We start from the raw sequence: 26,063 nt of genomic DNA on the forward strand, positions 1-26,063 counted from the left end.
TGTGTTTAATCTTCAGTACAAATTCCTGCATTAAATACACAGTTGAATCTGCAGCCAAGTTAGTGATAACTCCCATACATTTGTTTGGATTTTGTAGTTAGTAGATGTCTATCAAAGTCTGTAGGATGCATTATATTAAAATTCTAAACATTGCTAACAATACTAACCTGTTTCGTGCTGTAATAACAAACCAAATCTCTGAAAACCCAATTGTCAGAATTAAAAGCAAACACTTGAGGTTAGTCCATTTGAGGCCTTTTCTCTTTTGGTACTGATAAATAAGCAATTATCAAGTTGAAATAGACAACTAGTCCATAACTACCTGCATATTCACCCCTAGAAAGAGGGAATGCAGAGGGAATCTTCTTTTTCTCCTGCTCGCTTGGAGGCGGCTCATAGCTGTCATCAGGGTTCTCTTCACTGGGGACCACATACATCTCAGAGTCAGAGTGGTCATCTGGATTTTCATAATCACTGTCCTAGAAAGACAGAACTTCCCATTTCTCATCTTATAACGTATTTATGGCTTCATAACTGTATGACACAAATATCCTTGCACAAGTACAATTAACTAAATTACAAGGATGCATACTTGACAGGACATGTTACACTCCCTTTCAGTGCTCCGTCTCCAAACAGACACTCCCACCCGCCTCCCCACTCTGCTCCTCCCAGGAGGTTCCTGCTCCCTGCTCCTTGCTGTCTTAGAGGAGTCTTAACACCAGGAGTTCAGTCTTCAAATTATGGACCAACAGCTTGTTTCCCTTCATGGGACAGTTCCTTCCTAGTTCCAACGGTGACTCCTGATGTGTCCTGTCACTTCCTCTCCATTTCCTATTAAAAGGGTACTTGGGAGCTCATTCCAGAAGGGAACTAGTCACTTCAGGCTGATGGTTGTACATTATGGCAATTACTTCACATGGCTGATGACCATGACTTGTTTCATTCTAAGGTTCTCTAAAATCTTATCAGAAATTTTTCATTTTTAGGAAGAAGTGGCTTTCCCCTCCTCACCCCTTCCACTCCAAAACAGAAGATCTTAACTGGTTTCTGAAATTACTGTTCATTTGGGAACTCCCTCAAACTGATGCCATGGGCTTACCCAACCAAAAAGCTTAGCATCCATGGCTACCACTGGCAGTGCTTGAGTGTACTTTGAAGTTGAATGTGAAAAAAATTAAGATAGCTAAAAATCAGTGGCTATTTACAAATAATGCTGAGGTAACAAGATAACATTTCAGAAGTATTAAAGTTCAACTACAATAGATGATTCAAAAATAAACTTTTATTATTATTGCTTGTGATGAACTTGTTGCCACAGTAACCTCCCACTACCCCAAAATATGTACTTACAAAATCATCTGACCATTGTTCCTCTTCATTGTCTGCATGTTCTAAACCAAACATTAGAGTTAATTAAGGAGATGGAATAGCAAACATAGATGTTTATCTTAAGTACCAATTGAAAAGAAGAATCTATCATATTCAGTTTAAAAAGAGTGGTCAAAATTTCCTAAACAGTTCAGAGCAATACATCTGTTTTGGACTGAATAGTAAATTAAATGCCTGCTTGCTTGTTTTTCTAAATTGTTTCAGAGATGTTGGAAAAGCATTAGAAAATGGCAAACTGTACATGGTTTGAACAGCAGAGCATGTACTTTACCCAGAGTGTCCTAGTAATGAATCTAATTTTTAAGAACGACTAACAATTTCTACATAACAAATCTGTTGCTGACCTCTGCACTTTGTACTTTCTTGCTTCCAGGACAGCACACTAATTGCAAGTGTTTACATTAAACATGGAACAATTATCTGATATCTTCCAAACTCTGTCCTCTTCAGTTTTCATATCACTTTTTCTTTAACAAGATAGTTGTTAACTTGTAAAAATGAGCATGCACTAGTTTGTGGGCAGTGCTGTATGATAAGCAAACATAGTTGTACCTGTAAGATAATTCATAATGTCATCATTTTCACATTAATAGTATTAAGAATCTGCATCTGATTATCCATTTGTTCATTTTTTTCCCTATTTACTTATACATTCTAATTTCTGGCAGAGAGGACTGAATGTGAATTGTCCTCTATTTTCAGAGCATCCTACATGCAGGACCCTGGTAAATACTGATTTTGAAAGAGTAGCTACTTGCTATTCTTTCTTCACACCAGGACAACTTGCCATGTTTTGCTCTCAGTTCAGAGATATGAGCTACCTTCAGAGCTACATTGAAAACAAATGAGGAAAAGTATAGCTGAAATATTGTTAAGTGTATGGGTATCAAATATACACAGATATGCAGTTTAAATTTACATTAATACAGCCTTACCTGAAGCATAATCCCTTTGTGGTAGACTGGGCGGAGGTTTTTTTTTCAGTCTGTAAAGAATAATTATTACATTTATGATCTAATAAGTAACTTTCACTAGAAGAGCGCATTAGCCAGACATATTAAAAAAAGGTCAAAAGATACTGCAGCTGAAGAAATACAGATTACCATCACAGATGCTTAGCAAATAGCTGCAGGAGAATGCTTTGAAAAGCTAGAAACAAATAAGAAATTAGAATCTAATCTAATTATGTTTGCTACGAACACATTTTGAAAGAACAGCTTCCTTGCCTACCCACACTCTCCTTCATTTCCAGTGAAGAAACAGAAAACATAGGAGTCAGAGATGAATGCATGTCTATCTGCAGATGAAAATCTGTTCAGGCTCACAGAGACTTTGCTGAACTGTGGCATAAAAAATTAGTGCTGGGCTCTCCAGTTGTATTTCTATAACTATCATTCTGCGTGCATTTTATTTTCTGATTACTGTTTAAATGCATACCAGGCCTATTATTTTATGTTGTTATGGACCTGTTTTGGTAAACATTGTATTACATATACCATTCTAACAAAGTTAATCAGAAGATAACTTGTAGAAATACTGAAAGGATCTTTCTGGCTATACATATACATGTTTATGTATATGCGTATATATATATTTAGCAAACAGGAATATACATATATGTAATAAATGTGTATATACATACTCTTGCTCATGCATATGTATATTCCTGTTTGCTAAATTGCAGCTGTCCAGAGAAGACACTGATTTACAGTCAGTCGATAGATCAGTTATTCTGTTACTCTAAAAAAAAAAAAAAAAAAAAAAGAGAGAGAAGAATTTGGATTTAAAGTAAAAAAGAATGGTGCATGTGTGACAGAGGTCAGACTGATGTGTCTGAAGAGGAAAAAACACCTTTTCTTTTTGTAGCAATTAACACAATTTGCATTAAAATGAATCCTCCAAGTGACTTATGAATATTGTCTGACAGCTCCCCTGTAGCACTGATGGGACCTCTCACCACAGACCTGAACCTTTATCCACTGAATTGATGGCTTCACTCATTCTTCAATGACGTCCTGACAATTCATTTGCAAAAATAAGCAAATTATTTAAAAAAAAAAAAACAGCCTGCAAAGAATTTAAAAGGTTTTACTGTGATCTCTGAGCAATAGCGATGTCTACAAATTTTGCTTTATCACAAGAATTTGACACTCAATATTTAGGTCCTGAGTGTGCTGCTACAGTGGTGTTGTTCAGGCACCAGTGCAGCTCTAGGTGGTGGCATGCTGGCACTAACACATCCATTTACAAAGTTTTCCCATCTGTTTTGACAAATGCTTTGGCTACTTTTGAGTTGAATTCATGGAATTCTGTTGTTCAGGTAGTCACCAGAAAAAAATGCACATGCATGAATCAATCAATAAATTGTGCAGGCATTGCTAAGGCTCAAAAAAAACCCAACCAAAAAACCAAACCCAGTCTAGGTACATTATTTTTGAAGCGTTTACCTGCTTTGTTCACCACTAACAACACTAATGATGGATAGCTGCCCCCTCCAAATCTTTAACTTCACGCAGCACAACGTAACAGTGTACAAACAGTACATTAAAAAGCATTCTCAACAGCCCTGCTGTTGTCTTCTGGCCAGGTTAGCACAGGCATGTTAGAAAGAAAAACCACCAGGGCCACTGCCAGGGCAGATCTCGGGTCTTAGGGAAGGCAGACAAAAAAAAATTAATAATAATAAAATTATATATATAAATGTACTCTGCAACAGGTCTGTTGTGAGTTGTTCGGAGATGATGGACACTTGGAAAAGAGCGGAACTCAAACACAGCAAGAGGCTGTGTGTGTCACAGCGTAAGGGATGCGGCTTAAGCCACATTATACATTTCCAAGGTGCTAAGGAGAAGACTTTAACACTTTGTCCGAGGCCCCATAAATCCTGGCAGCGGCCCTGACAGAAAATAGAAATACGTTATAATGAAAGCATATGAAGCACAGAACAGAGGTCTGTGTCTAAGCAGCCTATCATGCCATTGTGCAGCTCTGAAATAGCATACCGATCCCAAGTATCTTTCCCAGTTTTGCAAATTAAGGCCACTTGTTCATTTTGGAACCTGAGTATCAACAGAAGAAAAGAAATAATGTTTCTGTCACAGAGCTGAAACAGTTCACCGCCACATCTATATTTGCTAGAATCTCTTAAAATATGTTATTTATTCTAAAATTCAAATCCATTAAAAAAAAAAAATAATTCTTGCTGTACTGGTATGATTTACTGAGTGCCAGAAATGAAATTCAGGCTCTTTTGAAGGCAAGTGGAGCTTTGCTTAGCAAGAACCAGAACTTCACCCAATGTGCAAGCCACAACACAAGCTCAAAAGACATAACACCTATGTCAAGGATTGGTTACCTAGCTATTTCAGATTCTGACATAATTATCCACATAGATGCTTGCAGAGTGAGAATTGACTCCATACCGTTACCCTGAAGTTAAAGAGAACTGACTGAAAGAATCGAATGCCATCCAACTGAGCATACATATTTCAGCAGAAGACAGAATTATTTCTTAACATATCTTTTAACAGTTGTATAAAATTATAGCAAATGCAATTTCCAAGTAAAATATTCTAGTTGTACTCTGCTTTGGACTTAAGTTACAGTTGAAGTATCTCTGTGTTAGCTGTGATAGAACTCAAATAATTCAAGTTTCCATTTACTTTAATGGGACTAGAGATTTTCTGAAATTTAATAGAAAATAAGTAATTTTATGGAGACTTTGAAATATCCCCAAGAAATTTCAGTTCTAAAGGACTCAATAAAAGCCAAGTACATTTTTGGGAGTATGTTTACAGATTTTAAAAGCGACATAACACATCTTACTATATACATTTTAGCTTCAACAAATAACCAGGTATCATTTGAGACATTTAATATAATGGGGTCTAGATGCTGCTCAGAGAAGAACAGAATGCAATGTAAAGAAATTCACAGTAACTTTTAGGAGACTAAACTATTTCATTTTAAAAACCAATATATTCTGAGATTTCCCCTTGATAGCATGCTGAGGTTGATCCAACAAAGCATTCAGGCACATGCTTAACTTTTCTCATGTAAGGAGTACTGTAGGAATTGCAAATACTAATCACATGCTTCGAGTTCATAGCACAGTTTTGTGTTTTCTTGCACTAAATGGAGAATTTTAAAATAAACAGCAGCAGAGGTCTGCGTTATCTGCTCTAGCAATACGTGTTTTTACAGGCCACACCCAGAAAAGTAAACACACATACATAATAGTAGCCCTTTACGTGTAGCACTTAATTCTAGTACAGATGCATTTCCTCACTAATATTTCTGATTAGTCTCCCAGCATTTAAGATGTGCCTAAAACCTCTTTGTTTTCAATAGTCCTTCACTTTCTCTGTTGTTAATTCTGTACAGAGTCCACTTCCTTCTTAGGAACAATTTTAACTTAATAGGTTTTACAAAAATTATATTGACATCTTTACTGAGTTGAATATTTATAGTACGTATTAGTCCTAAGTGCATTAGATCATCAAACTTGTGATTAAAAGATAAATTAATTTAACTTTGCTGAACACTTTTTCAGCAGTCCAAACAGTTGCAATCCAGCTGACAGGGAAACTTCTCCTGAGCTGTATTCTCATGATCTAGTGGAATAGTTTGCTATAGCTTTGGAATTATCCGGCAATAGTACAGAAAATTGAACTGAAACTTTTTTTTTTTTTTTAAGTGTTATTACTACTCTTTTGTACATTTTCTTTATAATGTGCTGTGGTAGTGAAATGGCACACTGTTGTGATTTCTTAATCTTCACTTTGAAGTATCCTTATATTAATAAAAATCCTGGCACTCAAAACATTCTGTTCAGCTACATGTTGAAATTAATGTTTCTTTAGAATACAGTTAAAATTAGGTATTATACTTTTCTATGGTTTCTCTTCTTAAGTGTGGTAAAGCTTGATTTTAGTACTTTTCTCTCGTTGTTTAATCCATAAAATACCACTTCTCCCTCTGCCAAGGGTTTTATTATGGATATCATCTAGTTGCAGCTATGCAGGTTGAAGAGACATTTAGTGACACAACTCAATTTTTCTGCCTGAGGTTATTGCATGAGTGATAAATGGTATAGGACAATGGACCGGACAAATCTGAAGTAAAAACTTAACCAACTAAAAAGCTGGGTAAAGCAGGTGAGATGAAGATGCATTTTCTTCCAGTTTTTCAGGTCATGTGGCAAATGCGATTTCAAGAAATGCACACATTTGGATTGTGTGCAGTTAGACAAATAACTACAAGTACATGATTTCTAATGACTTTGCAAAGGAAGTTTTGATAGGTTGTGATATTGCAACAAGGCAAGTAACCTGAACTTCTAGTTTCTTAGTCAACGCAGTAGGTCAGCACATACCAAAACTTTAGGGTGAAATACTGACTTTGCTGTATAGGCAGTATGAGTTTTAGCACCAACTTCAATGGAGCCAAGATTCCACTGAACAAACGCAGGAGCTCAAAGCTTATGATTTACAGGTAAGTGCTCTGTGTTTACAGTGCATTTCAAGCATAGGCAGCCCTCCTGGAGAGCGAAACCTATGATTTGTTTCTTACTTGTTCTGTATTGCCAAGTATACGAATACAAAAACAATGCCCCCGGTCTCATTGTTTATACAACCTTGGCTTCACCTATTGCTTCTTCACCTGAGTACATAATCCTGTTTGACATCATGATCTGCACAGCAGCTGGGAGGCTCCAGTATTGTAAACAGCTTTGCACGTGATTAAAGGCAGCAGGTGAATGGTAGCTTGCAGTGGGCAATGTTTTTACTGTCAGAAAATTTTGAGTCAGGATGGGGAATTAACAGGAACTTTTAAGCAATGAAGAAACCATCTGTAGTTTTTTTTTCTTGTTATCACCACTGTTCAGGCTGCTTTCTGCAGACCTTTGACACACATGGATGGTAGATGAACCCCTCCCCACCTGCACCCTGCAAATGCACTAGACTGGAGTGCAAGACACTTGGTGCAAGAACTTTTCTTACTTTTCTGCATAATCCAGAGCAAATCCAGATTAGGTCAAATGTACTTCATAAGTATTTGATCATTCTTTCAATTTCAGTAGTAGAGGCCTACAGTATCTATGTGTGACGTGACAGCTGTAGGTTTGGGATAAGCAAGTAGACTATTTGACTTCTCTAAAATTATTTATAATAGATTCCAATTTGAGCCAAAACAATGTGGTTTTTTTTCAAGCATATAGACAAATTCCAAATATGTGCTACCTAAACCCAATTTTGATACAATTTTTCCTGCTTCAGTCATGTTTAGATCCTTGACATTTAATAAGATAATCCTGTAACTGAAATAAAGGGAATGATCAACTGGATAACTGCATGTTTTTAGAAAAAGCATCTAGAAAAGTAAAACAAAGAGCTCCCAAATGGCACATTCAGATGAATACAGCCAGTTGTAATTCTGCAAAGCTTGGCATCTCTTCTACATACCTTTATCGGTGTTGTCAGCTCACGCATTATTGCAAGTTTCATAACGTGCTGAGTTCAAAATTTGAGTTCTGAAGTCATGTGCAAATATGAGAATTTTTTCTTCTTTTTTTTTTTTTTTTAAATAAGAGCAAGTTTCTGATCTTCATAATTGCAGAAAAGATTAATATGACTCAGATGAACCATAGGAGTATCAGAAAGATTTTTTTGTGTGTGTGTGCTTTTAATCTCAATTTCTATTCTTATAACTGGGAGAGGTGAAATGTGAGCTTTGTGCTGCAGTCATGTATTAAGAGAGTTTTTATAAGCCTGCTCCTTCTTGTGGATTTTTTTTTAATCTTGAGAGAATCAAAGAATTGCAGAATTATAGCAGCAATCTCATATCTGACATTTAATGATGGCACCTCTGACCTTCCCAGCTTCAGCTACATTTAGTTCTTGTTATTTTTCCATTGTCCTTCCCCTTTTACTCTCACGGAAGGACACACAGTCAGAGCAGTACTGATTAACAGCAGAATTCACATCCAGCAACTGTGGGAGCCAATTTGTTGCCTCAAATTATAAATTTGAGATGCATCTATTGTTTCTGCCATCTGTTCTCCTCTCTGAGGCATTTGAACAGGACCCACTGCAACGTGATTAACATTTACTACATTTAAACTACTAATTTGAAGTGGGAAGCCACTCTTTCTTAAAAAAGCATTGCCACCCCCGGCAATGTCTCTCACCCCCTCCCTCCCCTCCAAAAACCCACCAGCCTAGAAGCTCTTCCCTGTGAGCAGGTCTGAGGTGAAACTATGAGTTTTTTTGTAGACAGATCACTGAACACAGTGGTCTATTTACATACACACTGTGTTAAAAACAAACATGCTATGAATAAAGATCCAAGTAGTTGAAAGAGGGTCATCATAAGGCATAAAATCTGCTTTGTGCATGTGTGGAAATAACAAGTATATATACCACGTGACTGTGATTTACTGGGAATTGCAACAGTGCTGGAGTGAAAGAGGATGAGTAAAGTAAGAAAGTGATCTCAAGAATCTGTCTGATATATCAGGTGTTACCATCAGAGCCTGCTCAGGGTTTGTGGACAGCAACACCCCTGTGACAAGGAGGCCCCAGCAGAGGGGCTGCAGCCTCAGGTTCCTCCTCCTGCCAGGAGCAGCCTGGCTTTGCAGAGCCCTTGCACAGCCAAACCAGGCAGAGCCCTACTGCTTCTCTCACAAGCTTACCCATCACTTTGTGTGAACCTAGAAGTAGCTCTTGTTAAAACCATGCTTTTTCTTTTCCTTGAACTGAGCCGTCATGGTCACTATTTAAGAACAATTTTAAACTGTGTTCATATGTGCCTTTTATGTACAAGAGATGTATTTCTAGAATTTAATATGGTCGTCCTGGAAACACTGCAGATACTGTGTACTAATTAACTTTTAAAAGTACTTAGTACTTTTGTTGTCAATGACCCATATCAAGAAAGACAGCTGGATGAGAAAAATCACATCCAAATGGGAGTTCAATGCAAATGAGATATTGCATTAAGAAAAAGTGTGCTAAATAGCTAATTGGTTTAAATAGATGTTTGCCTGGAAACAGTGAACAGTGTATTCATTTGACAAGGATGCAGAATTACTGGAATTTCTATGTATAAATACACATGAATATTTTATGACACTCTTATGCTCATGACATCAATATGCATGCTGTTTAGCACTTCTTACTGGAATATGGATGTTAGGTAATGCTGGGTTTTGTTTTGTGGGACTGAAACACAGGAGGACTTAACATTTTTATGAGAATTCTAACTATGATGTCTGACCAGTTGGTTCAAGGTGGATCTCAAAACTTAATTGCAGCAGGTAGTCTAAACAGTGGCCTGAGGAGAAAGGCAACACACCTAAACAGCAAGTGATGGTCATTCCCAAAGAATATGTAAGAAAAATGCATTTTAGTCAAATACTGTTTTTCAGGGCTACAAACACAACCTCCCATTGAAGGCCAGTTCTGCAACTACTTTGTGTTATTCTTAATACTGATGACATTTCTGTAAGTCACAATCTGGACTGAAGCTTTTACATACACTGAAGTACATCCCTTTAGAATAACATGTTCCCTCCACTAAAGTACTATACATTATGCTAGCAGAGCTTCCCCAAATTGATGAAAATAGGATTGGCATTTCAAACTTACTTTTTGAATTTGTTTATTATCCCACTTTCATTTTTCTTGATGTCATGCACCATCTTTTGAAGCTTCCTGTAAGATATTAAACAAACCCGGCATTAAATTTCCATGTGGTTGAACACTCATTTATATAAGAAAAACAGAGGAAATGCATTTCCGGTAAAATTTCACACATCAAAAATGCTTAGTATATGTTCAATAAGTAATTTAGTTGCTAAATCATTTGTGTATGAAGTTTCTCTCCCTTTTTAACCAAGCTCTTTGGCATGATTTGCGTTATCCTTCTCCTTAATACAATTAAGTGCAGCTTAAACAATCAATTTAAGAGTAAGTGCATCAGGAAGGAACATCATTGCTTAAACTGATAGTTTAGAATATTTCAATGTTAGCATTTTGTTCAGAACTGACTTTACAACACTCCACAGCTATAATGAAAATGGCCTCTGATATCTGGCATTAAACACATCATTTCATCTGTGGACAGTTTACCTCATTCCCATAGTGTTTGCAGTTATAATAGGAGGGGGAAAATTATACATTCCCAGGCCACCTGAGAAACCATTGGAGTATCTGTGACTCTGAGCTGTAACAACCTGTGATCTCAGCACTCCCGTTACATGGACTGATCTGGAATCACAGATTGTTTTATTCATCACCTGCACTGACCTCATTAAAATTTCACTTGTAATCAAGGCAATATAAGTTGAATATCTCATTTTTCACTCAGCAAGTATCATTTGGAGTCCCACCTTATTTCCCATTTACCATACAACAAAAATCAAGTCAAAGTCAGGAACACAGATAAAACTTTCTGCAAAAGATTGATTTTATAATGAAACCTGTTGGAAGTCTGATCAGACTAGAAACTTCTGTAGAATGCATATATATTTTTAGTTTCTTCACACAGTGTATGTTCTTCCTGTTCACTTCAACTAAGCTTTTATTAGACTTGACCTGAAGATTTTATCACAATCAGTAAAGAAAAGCAATGTGTTTTTTTTTTTTTTTTTTAAAGGGCTTAAAAATATTTTGTCTTTCATTCTTCATTATAAGTTGTCTGTGTCATTCCACATTTTAGTCTTGCCTGCCTTATCTCTGATGCAAACTCAGGCTACCAAAAGACTCTTGGAAGCTTTGCTTACAAAGAAGTACAAACAAAGTATTTTCTCCCTTTTTAAAAAAAACTTTCTTTAAACTTGAAACCTTATTATACAGAAGGTTGAGTAACATATAGAGCTTCACTAAAAAGAAACTGTCTTCCATCTTCATCATTAGTAATTACAGCTGTCTCTTAAAAATTAAAATAACTTTTTCAAAAGGAGTTGGAATCAGATGAGAATTAGCTGAACAAAACCCAGGAAATTAACTGCGCTAGCATAATACAATTGTCTGCAGTCCGTGGTTCAGGTTGAGCAGACGTGTAACCACCCAAGGCATCAGGTAGCAGTCGAGAATTAGGCTTACCCTGAAAGGGACCTTCCTACTTCTGCTCCCGATTTTAGAGCAATTGTGGTAGTGACAATTAATCCCACTTTATGAGACTTGCTTAAAAAGAACAGTTATATAACTGAGTATTTGTAAGTTTTTGGGATTGTGAAGTAAATAATGAAGCTTAATTTTAGTCTTAATAATGTTTATTAACATAACAAAAAAATCTGATCCTTTCATTATGTCAGCTGGAATTGAAGGATATTCCACATTTTCACCGGCATTGTAATACAACAGCATGGAATATTTTGCAGGCTAGGTCATAGGTCGGATACTTAAAAAGCATTCCTAGAGCCTAAATATTTGCCCAATTTTACTTAAAAACAACCAACCAACCCCCCAAAAAACCCCAAACACCTCAACCTATTCTTCTTAGGTTCTCAACTCAGAAAAAAAAAAAAAAAAAAAAAAAAATCAGGAGAATAACTGACAAATAATTCACAAGCACATCTTCAACTTTTGCTCAAAACACATACTGTTAATTTACAGCAAAAGGATAGTGTTACCTGCTGATATGCTGATATAAAAAAATGTATTACTTATAGGTGTGAGAAACAAGTGCACAGCAAAACGTTTCAAGTTTTCCTGCAACAATGTGCTACATCTACAAGAATAGTTTCGATTATTATCTAAACTAACCAGATACATTAAGTCTGCAATCTCGGCTGAAGATCTTGGAAGAACTTCTGCTTTTCTCTGAGGTTTTGTTTTTCTTTTTCCTAATAGATTAAGCTTCTGGTTATACTTGAAACATCACAAATAGCCACCTTCTGCAGTTATTGTTTCTGTCTTGTGCCCCAGTTGGTACCTGGCATTGCTTATAAATTAAGAGTAATGAGGAATGAAAAGAATGAGAGGAGGTTTAAATGGTTTAGTTCTAGTTTGTGGAGAATGGTTGTTTGCAAGTGTTTGTGTCCTTGCCAGCCTTTAATTAGAAATGCATTTAAGGATCAGTTATTTTTCTTCCTATATTTATTTTTTTTAGAGATAGGACCCAAACAACGACAACAAGTGTAGATTTAGATCTGAATCCCAGTTATTGCTCACCTCTGACATTAACGTATCTTTAGCAAAATTATGGCTTTATTTTGAAAAACAAGGTGTTTCATTTTTCACATGACTTATTTTATATTGTCACTTTGATCTCTAAAAAAAAAAAAAATACACACACACACAAAACCCACCCCAAAATTTTTAACTACAAGTACCCAAAACAGTTTGCTTTTCATTTGATCATGAATTGATTAGACTATCATAGGTGTTCCATGTGCACTGAATAAAGCTATAGCTTTAATGAGCATTTTAATACATATTTCCATTTTTTAAAAAAGTTGCATTAGAGATAATTGCATGTGCTGCTACTGGTGTGATTAGATATTTTTCCCATGCAGATGGACTGAAAGCAAAACATCCCCATTTTTGCATAATCAAATTTCCTAAAAACATCTCTTTCTTATTCCTCATTCTTTTTCTGGAGTAATTCCATTTTCTAATTATAAATTGTGATAAATTAGGGAGTGTCTAATATATATTTGTATGATTTTTTTCAGATCTCAAAAGTTATGTAGCTCTTGTAGGAGCTGCTGGAATAGTTATTAATAGTTTGTTGCCTCTGGACAACTCAATTTGTATCAAGCCCATGAGAATAAGCAGATAACCAGTGCACTGTATAATGGTAAGTGTAGGTAGTCGTCAACATGGATGAACTTGAGTTCAAGTGGAATCTCCTTTGACCCATGAAGTTGAACAAGCTGCAAAAACCAGTCTGTCCAGTTAGAGGCTGAGACTTCTTGAGATGCCAACTGATATAACAGGCTACAACTGACAAGTTTTACAGAGAACTGTCTGACTGACTTGTGATTTTAGAGAGACAGGAGAAACAACGAGAGGCAGACAGCAAAGCCTATAGTAAGAGGATTCTCCAAACCTTGAGGGTCTCAAACTGAAGCCTGAAGGACATTCCAGGGTGATGACAAAACTGAAGCAGAGAAGGGCATTTACACACTTAAGGTTTTGCCTTGATCTGCGTATCTGACTAGCTCTCAAATACTTCTTGTCTGGCTCTCAAATATTTTTCTTTGCTTAAGACAGTACTCCAAGTAGAGAGTTTCATAGTGGGAAGAACTTATCAGAGCAGCAGCCCTGAGAGTATCTAGGAAATGGAGGCTACCATGGCTCAGTGTAGACAGCCCTTGCTGCAGGTGCGTAACTACAACCTCTTTCTTCACAACACATCTGAGTCAGGTCCTCGTAACCAACTAATGTTTATTTTCCGATTATTCTCTTGAGATGAACAGATATTAGAAACATTCAAAGACCTCAATCAGCTAATACTGTAAATAAAAATAATAAATAATGCTAGTTTTACCTTGCATTGCATGCAATTAAAGATAATTAAGAGGTCAAACTCAAGAGTTGTTTCTTAACTACAAGCACCAACTCTTCATTCAGCTTGGTTGAGAGCTTTTTATGTAAAGTCAGGCTTGCAGATAAAGGTGCAGTCTGTGTCACTGTTAATCTTTGAAAACATTTTTCAGCAACAGATAGCTACTTTGAGACCCACTTTAATTGTGACAGGTACAGACTGGATGGGACCCTTTGATCAGGAACTCACTGTATAGAGAACAGATTTCCAAACCTGTGCAGATGAGAAGTTTGGAAGACTTTGCTATAGGTGCTTCCCAAAAGTTTTAGGTTTCTTAGAAATACCTTAAAAATTCTACATGTTGAAGGCAATAACAAAAAGATACGTTAACAACTCTTAAAGGGAAGCACTTTCTAGCCCTGTGTTGATTTTTTTAATATCTTATCAGTTTTGACCTCCAACAATTCAGGATTATCAGGTGTATTGATGAAGTAGTCACTAGCTGTGATACATATGTAAAGGAAGGTGGAAAGGTTTACCATTGCAAATACAATATACCCTGAAAGGATTTGCTGCATCACAAAATACCTAGCTGTGCTCAAGAACTGGCAGAGCTGCCTTGAGATAAAAAAAAATGAAACAAACCCACCCTTTCTTTGATCTGCTCACAGCTCAGCATATGAAGAATGTGAGTCAAGTGAAGGGCGATGGGTGGGCCTGGCCTATGACATATACCCATTGACATATACCCACTCTCAAACGTCACCTGGAAGATTTGGGCTCTTTTGCACACAGGCTATCCCACAACAGCTTTCCCGATTCAAATATTATTTTAAAAGAGAAAAATATAGATATGAAGAATAATACAATATGTAATAAGGTTCTAACTCAGATGTGAGGTACGGAGTCCCAGACTTGAGAAAGGGGAGTCTGTGTTAATTTCAGGCAGATTTGTGTAATAAGGAATTCTCCCACTACTTAGATTAATTTTTGAGAAATTGTATTTATCCTTATTCTAAATCTGTGAAGACATTTACAAATATATATTATGTAAATATGTATATCATGGCTCCTCTGTGGCCTCCCCCTGCTCCTGCTAACAGAGAGGGACCTCCTGTGTGCACGAACAGCAGGTTCACCTACTTGTGCACAGCAAATCCAGGACTTTGGACCTTCAGTGACCGCACTGTCAATATTTTAGCTGTACAGCTGCCTACAACACGTGGTAACAGCCCATAGCAAGTGACACCTCTCTGCTGTACAAATGTACTACATGGTCTCTGGGGTGGGAGTGTTGAGCACAGTTGCTGCAGCACATCTGGCTGTGTGCACAGATGTGTGCATTTGCAGCTGGGAGTGGTGCTGGTACCTTTTCCGAAAACAGGGCTGACTGCAGCATCAGTAGGGAGTGGTGGCAAAACAAAAACCGGTTTTAAATGAATCACAGGAAGTTTCCTATATTACAAGTGTACTTATTTGTGTTTATCTGGAGGATTAGAATTTCCGGTGCTAACAGGACTGTCTGAATTATCTGTTGTGCCTCTTCAAAAATCCCCACCTGCACTCACAAACCAGTTTCTTTAGTTAAAAAAGGGCAGAATTTTGAACAGGGTATACTCAAACAGGTCTGCAAGGGAAGCTTTGTAAGCAATATTGATACATTCAGCATTAAGTGACCTGCCTATTCCTTCTCTTCGTCCTAATGTCAGTTAGATCTTAACTGATGAGATTGAATTGGTTTCAAAATACTAATAATATTTTTTAAAAAATCATCACACTGTAAATAAACCAGTTTGCACTCCACTTTCATTTCTTACACCTTTTTGAGTACATCTTTATCACCGCCAGGGCATTCTGTAGTTCTGTGTCTAGAAGGTCCCATTTTCTAAATATCACTAATACCTCCATTCACTGTAGGTAGGTATAGCCCCTCATTTTTTGTCTTGAGAAAGGCAGCATAACAGATCACATAAAAACAAAAAATAATTGCTTCTTGGTTTTCAGGCAAATTCAAATTCAAATTCAAATGCTTAACATTGGAAACCTAGAATAGGATTTAGGAGGTACAGATATAGACTTCAAACAAAAACATCCCCCCACAAACTCCACCTGCTTCAGCTATTAAGTTTTACAGAAAAGAACCACAAAAAAAGCAAGCAGAAAGCAAGCCAGAGTATAATGGAATTTGGAGAATAACCACTAAGCTATTAGGAGATAAATCCCAAAACCTAAAGAGCAGAAAGTTAAAAACCACTACAGCTACCTCTGACATTTGAAAAAAAACACATTAAAACATGAAACTAAAGAAGGAACTGCCCAGCATCCTCCTTTACTGCTTCTCACAGCACAATTATGTCACCACCTTCTCCCCAGCTGGTCTTTATTTTGTGTTTCTTTTACCCTCTAGTTTTATAAACAGGTGTGCAGGTGATCAAATTAAATGTTATTTTTTTCTGGACAAAGGGGAAATCTCCTGTTTTCTTGGGGGGCTGGGGAAGAGGACACGACCTGCTCACCTAGAAGGAGATTTGTAGAAGTACCGCTTGAGATTTTGAAAAGGTTGAAGCTCTTATCTTGAACTGTCTTCTCAAGCTAAATTAATGAACAAGAAAAGTGCCACATTTCTTACAACAGGCTTCCATTAATACAGTGCTCCTGACACAGTCTTTGTGGAACATGGATCTCAGTGAACTGGATGAGTGTTGTTCATAAGATGTGTTTTTGTATTACTTGCCAGTTTTGTGCATCTAAAACAACCCAATTAATTGTATAACATAACTCCAATCCCTTCCACCTCCCTTCTAATTGCTCAGTAGAAAGCAAATGAAAATTCCCAAAACCAGAAAGCATCTAATTCCTCTTGCCAGGCCTCCTTCAGTGCTTCAGATGTCCCCATGCACACACCCCTATATCCCATGCTATCTGCAACAGCGAGGGTGGAATTCCTTTGCAGGGAAACACGGGCTGGCATCAGCTGGCTGGGTGGGAGTTGGGGTTTTCAATGGCTGTTATGTGTGCATAATGCATAAAAATATAGCTGAATTCTTGAGGTGCAATCAGATAAAGTGCTTCAGTGGCTGCTGGTCTAGGATAGGGTGTTACTGCCCCTCATCTACTCTGGGGGCTTATCGCAGCTCACCCCCTGCAATGCCTTTCATGGTGGGAGAGGAAGACATTTGGAGCTGGAGGTGGTAACCTGTGACACCAAACCCCCAGTTCAAGGCACTGAGCCTTTGATCTTTATCTGTAAAGCTATCTCAAAGCTGTGAAGAAAAGTTGGAAGAGGCTTGCTCATGGGGAAAAGTCAATTACAGACACCTATCTGAGAGGAAGAAGGAACAACTAATTGTCTTCTGCTGTGCTCTTGAGAAGCACAAGAGGAAATAACTATAAATAGTTTAGTTTTGTCAAGAGTGTTGATTTTTTAAAAAGTCTGAATAACATCATATTCTGCTCACTTTTAAATCATCCACTTCTTTGTCTAAAGGTAAACCCCACAATTAGAGCAGATTAGTGTTTACATAGTACACACAGAAGCACAGAAAGGCTAAATATTGATTATACTTTTAATCTTCATATGCCCTCTACATAATTGTCACAAAGAAGCTATCAATCTCTCGTACTAGTAAGTACGATCTTAGAGTGAGTAAATGGAAATATGTAGCATATAAAGGCATGATACAGCTTTGACACAAATCAGTCCTCACATGAAATTAAATAGTATAATTGCTTTAAGGTGACTGGGAATTCTGTGCATTAAAAGAACCTATGCAGATTTATCTGTGGGGCTGAGACAACCAAAGCCCTACCAATGACACCAACTGCCTGGTGCAACTGCTTCCTTGTTTTAGATCAAGGCTGAGGCTTGTTCTGAGTATATGTGGTCAGTATATCAATACCAAAGATTTCATGTGTTTAAATTGTATAGTATTTTTTGCAGTTACATTTTTTTTTTCATTTAGCAGAGAAGACTAGTAGACCCGGTTCCTGTTATTTTTCTTTACTCCTTGTGGGTACTTCACAGCTATTTTTGAATATCAGAAAGCAGTGATGGCCAGGCATTTTTTAGTACAACTTTAAAAAATATAGATACTTAATAACAGCTGAAGGCATTTCAGGTTTGGACACCTCTCCTATCCAGCTTGCTCTCCCCTTTATCCTGACTGAATAATAGTGATACAGTAAGTAGTACAGAAAATAATTAGCTATTTTAATATGTCAAGTGAGCATTGCATGTCACGAAAAGTTAAAAGATATTTTTTGTTCTGTTACTGACAAGCTCTGTTCCAAGCCTTTTTGGTTAACTGATCCCTTCTATGCACTAAATGTTTTCATATGAGCTGACGTATTAAAAACCAACCAACCAAACAAACAAAAAAAAAAAACCAAACAAAAAACCCACACAGAAGCTACATTCACAAGGTTTACTCATTTTTTTCTGAAATGTTTGCAAGCAGGGAACTAAACACATTAGATTACTGTAAAATACAGTTCCAGTTAAAACTGAGCACTGTACCTCCCTGAAGGACTAGTACTGTACAGCCTGGTAGGTGAAGGAGAGCACGGACAGAAATGTAAGAGTAAAGTGGTTTTTACATTTCACCAAAAGAGGAGCCACAAAATCATTGCAGGGAAGTAAATAAAGACAAGATGTGGTATGGACCCAGAACATTACCACTTGTCAGTGGTAACATTACTTTTAGTCACAATTCTAGAAGCATTTTTTGGAAGGTGAGAGAACATTTCTGCCATTTGTGCAGGCATGTAGATTGAAAGGCTACTACAGGCACGTGAGTGACATGAAAGTGAATGAAAAAGTAAGAGAACTTAGTGAATTGAACACAAAGATGAAGGCTTAATTTTGATTTGGTGTTCTAGAGTGAGTTCTTTTGTTTTTCCTCCTCTTTCACAAATTTCAAATCTGCCATTATAGTTCTAGTCACCTATCAAAGGACATTGAAAAGGTCTCTGTCTAACTATGTAATGGGCTTGACCAAGGTCTAGCCAGATGTTTAAGCACATGTCTAACTTCAACTACCCTAAAGTTTGTTAAGTACTTAAATTTTGTGTTAAGGTCCTTTTAACCTGGGCACACAAGCACTGAAATGAAATGAATAAATTCACTTCATGACCTCAGTGCAATCTTCAGTGTCTTCGTGTCATTTAAAATTGCAACTAAAATACTTTTCTAATGTAGTGATTTTAATCCAGTAAATTCACAAACTGTGAAAGGATTAAAAAAAATTGGGTGATTTTTCCATGGGCTGGAAAACTTTGTGGGCTCAACAGTTTCAAGTCAAGGTGCTGTGTGTACTAGAGAAAAGGGAGGCTTTTCTAAACAACCTCTTAACTCTTTCTCTTAAACTAAAGTGCATTTATATGCACAATAGTCTGCATTTGCCCTACCAAATAGTGCTCTGCCTGCCAGATAAAACAGAACAAAGCTTCTAGATATGGCAGTAAACTTGAAATGCTCCAGTTAGCCTACTCCCACAGACAACATAATCCCAGATGTCTTAGCACTGCCCAATATTCACCAATCTCTAAGATTGTAGCTTGTATATATATAGGTTCTAGATACACCAAGTAGATGTAAAAAGTGAAGAGAATCAATAATTTTAGGATTTTCATAAATTTAAACTGCTTTTTTGTAGAGTCAAAGTTTTTCTTAAAAAAGTACTGCATTATTGATCTGTTCATACTTGCCCAGCATGGATAAAAAAAAAACCCATTGGTGGATTTTCAGCATGGTTTTTAAACTTTTATGGCCCAGTACTTCCTTTTCCATTATCTGATAAAATTTTTCCCTCTCTCAGGCATTTTCTTTATGGGAATGCCCAAGCTGGAAGGAGACAGGAACTCTCTCCTGTTGCTCACTAAAGCATAACATTTTTCTTCTCTTATGACTTCCATTTTTTTTTTTCTTACCCATTAGCAACTGAAGTGAAACCAACTGTTTTCCTCTGCATATTTTTGCTCGAGTCCTGTAAAACTTATAGCAAAATTTGCAATGTTGTATTTTACACCTTTAGCATTACATTTATCATGAATTATTAAACCTAATGCCTTTAGCATTAGATGTGGGGTGGCACTGGCAGTTATCTAGTAGAGGCTACTCACGCATCTATCCATTTCGTTTATTTTGTACTGAAGTTATTAAATTTCGTAACAACTTTAGAGAAGTGTTTTGGTCACTAGGGTTACACAGCCACTTTAATGGAACCCACATGGACTGCCATTGAAAACGGAAGTTCTGCTCCTCTCTGCCCTCAGTGCTTACCCAGCTATGATGAATCATGGAACTTCCAGCTGGGAAACTAACTTCTTTTTTCTTTTGCCAATTTAGATATGAGCAGGATCAGATCCAGCTTTATCACATGGTCATGGGAAGCCCAGTGCCAGTGAGGCAGAGATGAGAGGCAGGGCAAGCAGTGTATTTGAAATGTGGAAGAAAGGGATGAGCTCTTTTGGCAGCAGCTCAGACCTACGCCAGGTTAAGCTGTCCATGTAAGTACAGCTTCAGTAGCAAGCTGCCTCTGTGCTTCTTGCAGAGAAGCCTAAAGCGTCTATGTTTTAAGACATGAAGGAATCATTTAGCCTTATAGTATAGCAACTTGTATTAATAGGCTACTTCACCCAGTTGGCCTTGCCTTAAGGTTGAAAAATATATGCTCATCTTTTTAATATTATTGCCTCAGGATGTATTATTTTAATTCTTTCTCAAATATTTACTATGTAGTATATAATTTACATTCAGTTTGTAAACCTCTAGCATTTCATGTCCAGAAAGTTAACTTGTTTAAAAGGTATATACTAACAGATTAGGAATAAAGATGCTAAAAGAATCTCCAAGCTTCTCTTACACCTCAGTCATTTACTATGGCTGTCACAAAACAAACTTATTTACACAGTATGTAAAGTCCTCTACAGTCTACCAAAAATCTCAGATAGTTCCATACAGCCAAATGAGAAAATACTGTCACTTTCAGCCATTCTTTTCCATCAGTTTTCAAATTCTCTGCTGAGCACATAAAACCAGACTATAAAAGAAGTTACATAAAACTAAAATCAGCCCTCTAATGCAGCAACCATTTAAAACTACATAAAATATATTAGAAAAAACACTACATAATGAGCAGATATATTCTTTTCTGATGATCAGGGACTTATAAATCATCTGCACAAGTGAAGATGGCTAAAAATGACTTTTTACTGATTCCTGCAGTTGTATGCATACCTACAAAAGCAGTGTTTTTGTGGCATTTCCATTAAATACATCAAAGAGTGTGGCACAAATTTTGGTATCTAGCACTCCATACAGCTGTATGTGCTACAGTTTTCTGAAAAATGCTGGAATTATTTTATTTTTTCCATGGCAAATAAAATTAATTAATTGGGTTGTTTTGTTGGCAATTGGTCTTTTTTTTTTTTATTTTTTTTTTTTTTTTTAAAGCCAAATCTTTAGATCCAATACATACTGCTAGCTTTTGCCAAATAACTGACAGTCACCGAACTAACATTCATTTGTGATTGCTACAGTTGGCAAATGCCTCTATGGGCAGTTATTTCGGCAAAACTACAATATCACTAGAAGGCCTAATTTTATTTGGAGGAGTGTGCATATGAGGCTGGAATAAGCTATGCCAGTGACTGAACAATTTTGTCAGCACAAGTAAAATGAAACTACGGGTACTATATAAGCACAGCTGACCTTGTGAACAGACTATACTCTTACACTGCTACCTATATACAGAGATTAAACCAGGGCTCTTCCCTATAGTTTCAACATTATATCACATAATTTTGTCCACATTTCATTTAAAACATAGGTTGATCACAGTCACACTTAAACACACTTTTCTACAAACAGCATCATAAGTAGGAAATTCTGTATGAGGATAATTTACTATGCAGCAATTTAGGTTTAGGAAAAAAAGAGTGGTTTGTGGTGTTTCACATTTTTTTTACTTTAAAGGGATTCTTATCATGAAATGCTTGTGCAGAAGGAAGGGAAGAAAGAAGGACAAATATAGATGGTGGAGGTGATGCTCTGCCACAGCAAGGGCAGTGGGAGAAGCAACAGGAGGATTTGACTGGAGAAGTCACACGGGGGGTGAAAAAAGGGATTTTTACAGTGGTATTTGGGGAAGTTTGCATTTTGTATCTCATTCCATTCCAAAGTCCAGAGGTGAAACAGATTCATGACCTGTCTAAACTAACAGAAAGCTAGAGGAAATAAAGATTAGAGAGCTTCATCATCTAATCACAATCCCATGCTTTGACAAACAAGACCTAACAATCCTATAGAAAGAAGTTTTGTTTGTACTCATCAGCAATGGAACTGGTGACCTCCTTTCCCCCTGCATCTGCAAAATTCAACTTCAAAGACTGCATACAGTTAGCACTGTGATTTAATGTGACCCTGCATTCAGTCTACATTTTGTTGAGCTAAAATGCGGATGTGCCACAAAAGCTACTGCCATGACAAAGCGTACTGCACAGTGGAAAGTTGTCAAGAGAAACTGGAGGCTGAGACAGAAGGCTGCTGGAGGTGGCAATGGGTAGTGACCCACATGACCTTAATGGCTATTATGCCCTTATGGTATGAGGGCAGAGGCAGGGGAGGCTTTTGCTACAAAGAGGAGAAGAACAGAGCAGGTAGAAGAGGAGAAGGCATGGGGCCGTGACTTGTGAGAAGGGGATAGCGATGAACAACTAGAACGGGTTGGTCTAGAAAAACCTCATATGCAGAACAGTACTGATTTGGGCTTTTATACCACTGCGCAGTGTACAAGGAACTGGACACTGCATAGACTTTCCTCTGAAGTTTGTATGACTAAAAAGGGGGAAAGATGTTAAAGTTGAATGTGGACTTTGGTGCCCCGTTCTGTCACAGGGAACATTCTCTAACTTACTTTCAAACTCCATTTTCTTTCCTGCTTGAGTTAATTTTTGTTCTTTTGTTTTGTTCCCATCCATTGATGCAATAAACTACGTTAAAATTTGTCTTGCTACAATTCACTATTAACAGGAATTAGTAGAACTACTGTAATAATATATATTCTTTCAGTGCAAAACTAATGTTCAGATATTCCCCATTCATTTTCTCAAAAGGTAAATATTACCTTCTAGGAATAGGAAGTTTTATCATAGGGATCAGTTTACAGTTAAATATCATTTCATTCCCAAATCAATTAAGAATTTCAAGAGGAAATGGTACTAAAAAATCCTCTGGTAAGGAAAAGATCTAGTAGTTACAGTCAAGCTGTCTCTATCAGTAGAAAATCAGTGAAGACCATTAATACCTTCAAATTGGATAGACAACTAATGGACATTCAGGTCTTAAAGAAACTCCTCTTGATTTTAATAGAATCGCAATGTAAACCTTCCTGTTTAGCAAGGGATGTTAAAACAAAATATTGCAAATAGATCAATGTACTTGTCCAACCTGAGAAGCAAAGTCAGTTGCTTTTTTCACTTGCTTTTCATTTGAGAGTTATGGTTGGAAATACTGGTTTTAAGGTTTTTTTGGGGAGGGAAGGGGTTGGGGAAGAACTGCTGTAAATTAATGAAGTCATCCAAAATGAACATGAAAATGTGCTCTTGGAAAAGTCTGTTTGCAACCTGGAAGTTGTTGACTGCATGACCTTAGGCAAGTGAAAGCATGTGGTATGCTTCTGGTTCATACCACAGTTTCCCTGTCACTGCAGTGGTGATGGTAATGATGCTTTTGAAAAGGACTGTGTGATACACAACTAAAGACAGCTACGAGCAGAGGGTCATTATTAAGGTGTGTGGTCATAATAAAAAAGTACAGCAAGTCTGAAGAAATGCTATAACAGTCATCTATAGTAGCTAGAAATTATTTAAAGACCAGGAATCATAGGCTCACGGTCTAAGGAAGTTGAATCACAAAAGAATCTGCAAGTTTAGTCCTGTATTTTTTGAGTTGCTGATGTTCTGTTACCTTCACTGCCTGCCATCACCGATTATGAGTGCATCTATTTATGTATACATTTGTAGCGTAAATTTTTTTTTCAGAAGTTCAGGCTGAAATCAAGGCACACTAGAGCCTACAACAGCAGCATGGCTATTGCTGCTCATGCGTTTGTTCCACACTTTAGAAAAACATTCAAAGTACCAAATTATTTGGATGCACCACGAATTAATTTATCTCATGATAAATAACCAAACTTTGGAATAAATATTTCTTGACTATACGGAAGCAATTAGAACACACAATGTAAACTGAGGGAATACTTCTATAATACTGTGTGTACCTTATAACAAACACTATATAAAAATAATACTGGAGTTTCATGAAGTTCCAGCATTCCTATCCAACTGATATTAAAGCTCATTGAGTGGCAACTGCAAACAATGTCCATACGACAACAAGATAGTTAAAAGTGCACATAAGAACACTTACAGTTCTTACTGTTTCAATAAACAAACAAATGGAATATGCTAAGAATGCAGATCTGGCATAAGACTTCTTAATGCAACTAAAAGCTAGGTCTAGTAGGCTGAAATATACCCATGGAGAATAGATGAGCTGAGCAAAACCACATAATATCTAGTTTTTCAGGTCTATGCTTAAAAAAAAAAATAAATCAAAAGCTCTACTCTTAAACACTGACTCAACAGCAATGTTACTTTAATTTTTGCTGCTACAAAGCAGAAATTTTAAGAAACATCTCTTTAGAAAAATGTGAACTATAATTACACCAGTTGAAACTTTGCTTGCTAGGAATATTTCTTGGCATTACATCTTGGCATATGGAGGAAGGTGGGTTTTTAACATAACTATTTCATTCATGTAAGATTCAGTGCAAACTCTGAACCATCTATGTGTCAGCCATGCAGATAGAAGGCTATATTAGGAAGTCAGCTGCACCGTCAACAACTCCCATAGCGCAAGGGGGTATTCGGCTGTTTCAAAGAAGAAATGGCTGCCACCATGTAATGCTGATCCCCTCCTGTATTTGACCAGCTCTGCTAAATTTATTCTATCAATATGTACTCATGGAAAGTTCTGCCCTAACTTCAAAAAATCCTGATATTGTAGTATGACCATGTAGCCAAGTATCCAGGTTTCTGTCTAAGGAAGCGTTTTAACATGCTCAAATCAAAGCACGCATGCAGTAAGAACATTCATGTTGGAGAAATGTGTGCTCGTGTGGTCCCTGCACAACTAGGGTGAACTAGCCATAAGGGTGAGAGACCCTACCCTCTCCTCTTTGTTACTCTGAAATGACATTAAAACTTTAGACTAGATGAAGAGAGTCAGCCAGTGGTAAAGATGCAGCAGGAGTGTGATGGTTGCCGTTGTGGTTTAGGGCTTTTGAATCAGTTCACAAGTTGTGGACCACTATAACCCTCACATGTAAATCCTCCCCTGTAGCCTTGAAAGTAATCCTGCTTTAATTTTTTGCAAAGGTGCAGAAAATGCATCCCAGCTACAATTTTATCACAGTAAAGTAAGTATTTTATTTCTTTATGCACCAGTAACTGTACTGATAGCATCAAGCTTTCCATCGTCTCACTCAGCTTATTCTCTTGAGGTACCTAGTTCAGACCAACATTGAGTCCTGACACCATTTAGACTATTTTAGACTATTTAAAGTGATCAACTGGACACAGTGAGGAAATTCACTGTCTTCTTCCCCCTGCCCATTGAGCCTTCCACAGAGTTCGTGCCTGGGCTGTAGGATGCAGTCTGCTAGGCTTTTATTAGGCATACCTGACCAAGGAATATAAGGGTGACTGAAGCTCTTCAAATACACACCCCACATCCCCCCCCCCCCCCCCCCAACATTTCAACAGTATGGAAAGCAAAGATATCAAGAAATGCCATTCCATCAAAATTAGCTTTACAAGGGATTATTCTGATTTGCATGAAGGCTTCTGGGGAGAGGAAGAATTGAGAATGGTTTATAAATTAATATCAAGTGCTTAAGTATGAGTTATTTTAGGAAAAAAATATTTTTCACTATTCTTATTTTTCAGGGTAAGAAAAAGTTTCCACACTACTTTAATCTGAAACAGGACTTCTTTTAACTATTCAGGAAGAAAGAAAGTCACAATGAAAGAGCCTTGAATTGCCAACTCCACCAGCACACTAGTTGAGTCACACTAAAAATACTTCAGTAATGGTCAGCTTCTCCTTTTTCTCC

General features: G+C 37.1%; 1 protein-coding gene across 4 annotated transcripts in view; it reads right to left on the reverse strand.

Moving 5' to 3' along the window:
* The window catches only part of BLNK (B cell linker), a 98,069-nt gene that overhangs the window by 22,646 nt on the left and 49,360 nt on the right, over nt 1-26,063 (reverse strand). For all 4 annotated transcript variants that reach the window (XM_082054260.1, XM_082054259.1, XM_082054262.1 and 1 more), the window contains 5 exons: nt 10,041-10,106; nt 4,395-4,451; nt 2,328-2,377; nt 1,354-1,394; nt 323-479 (listed from right to left, as the gene is read on the reverse strand). In XM_082054260.1, the coding sequence (XP_081910386.1) occupies nt 323-479; nt 1,354-1,394; nt 2,328-2,377; nt 4,395-4,451; nt 10,041-10,106 (371 nt within the window). The remainder of the gene's footprint in view (nt 1-322; nt 480-1,353; nt 1,395-2,327; nt 2,378-4,394; nt 4,452-10,040; nt 10,107-26,063) is intronic.

This window comes from Streptopelia decaocto (genome assembly GCF_964273445.1).
Source record: "Streptopelia decaocto genome assembly, chromosome: 5".
Classification (NCBI taxonomy): Eukaryota; Metazoa; Chordata; class Aves; order Columbiformes; family Columbidae; genus Streptopelia; species Streptopelia decaocto.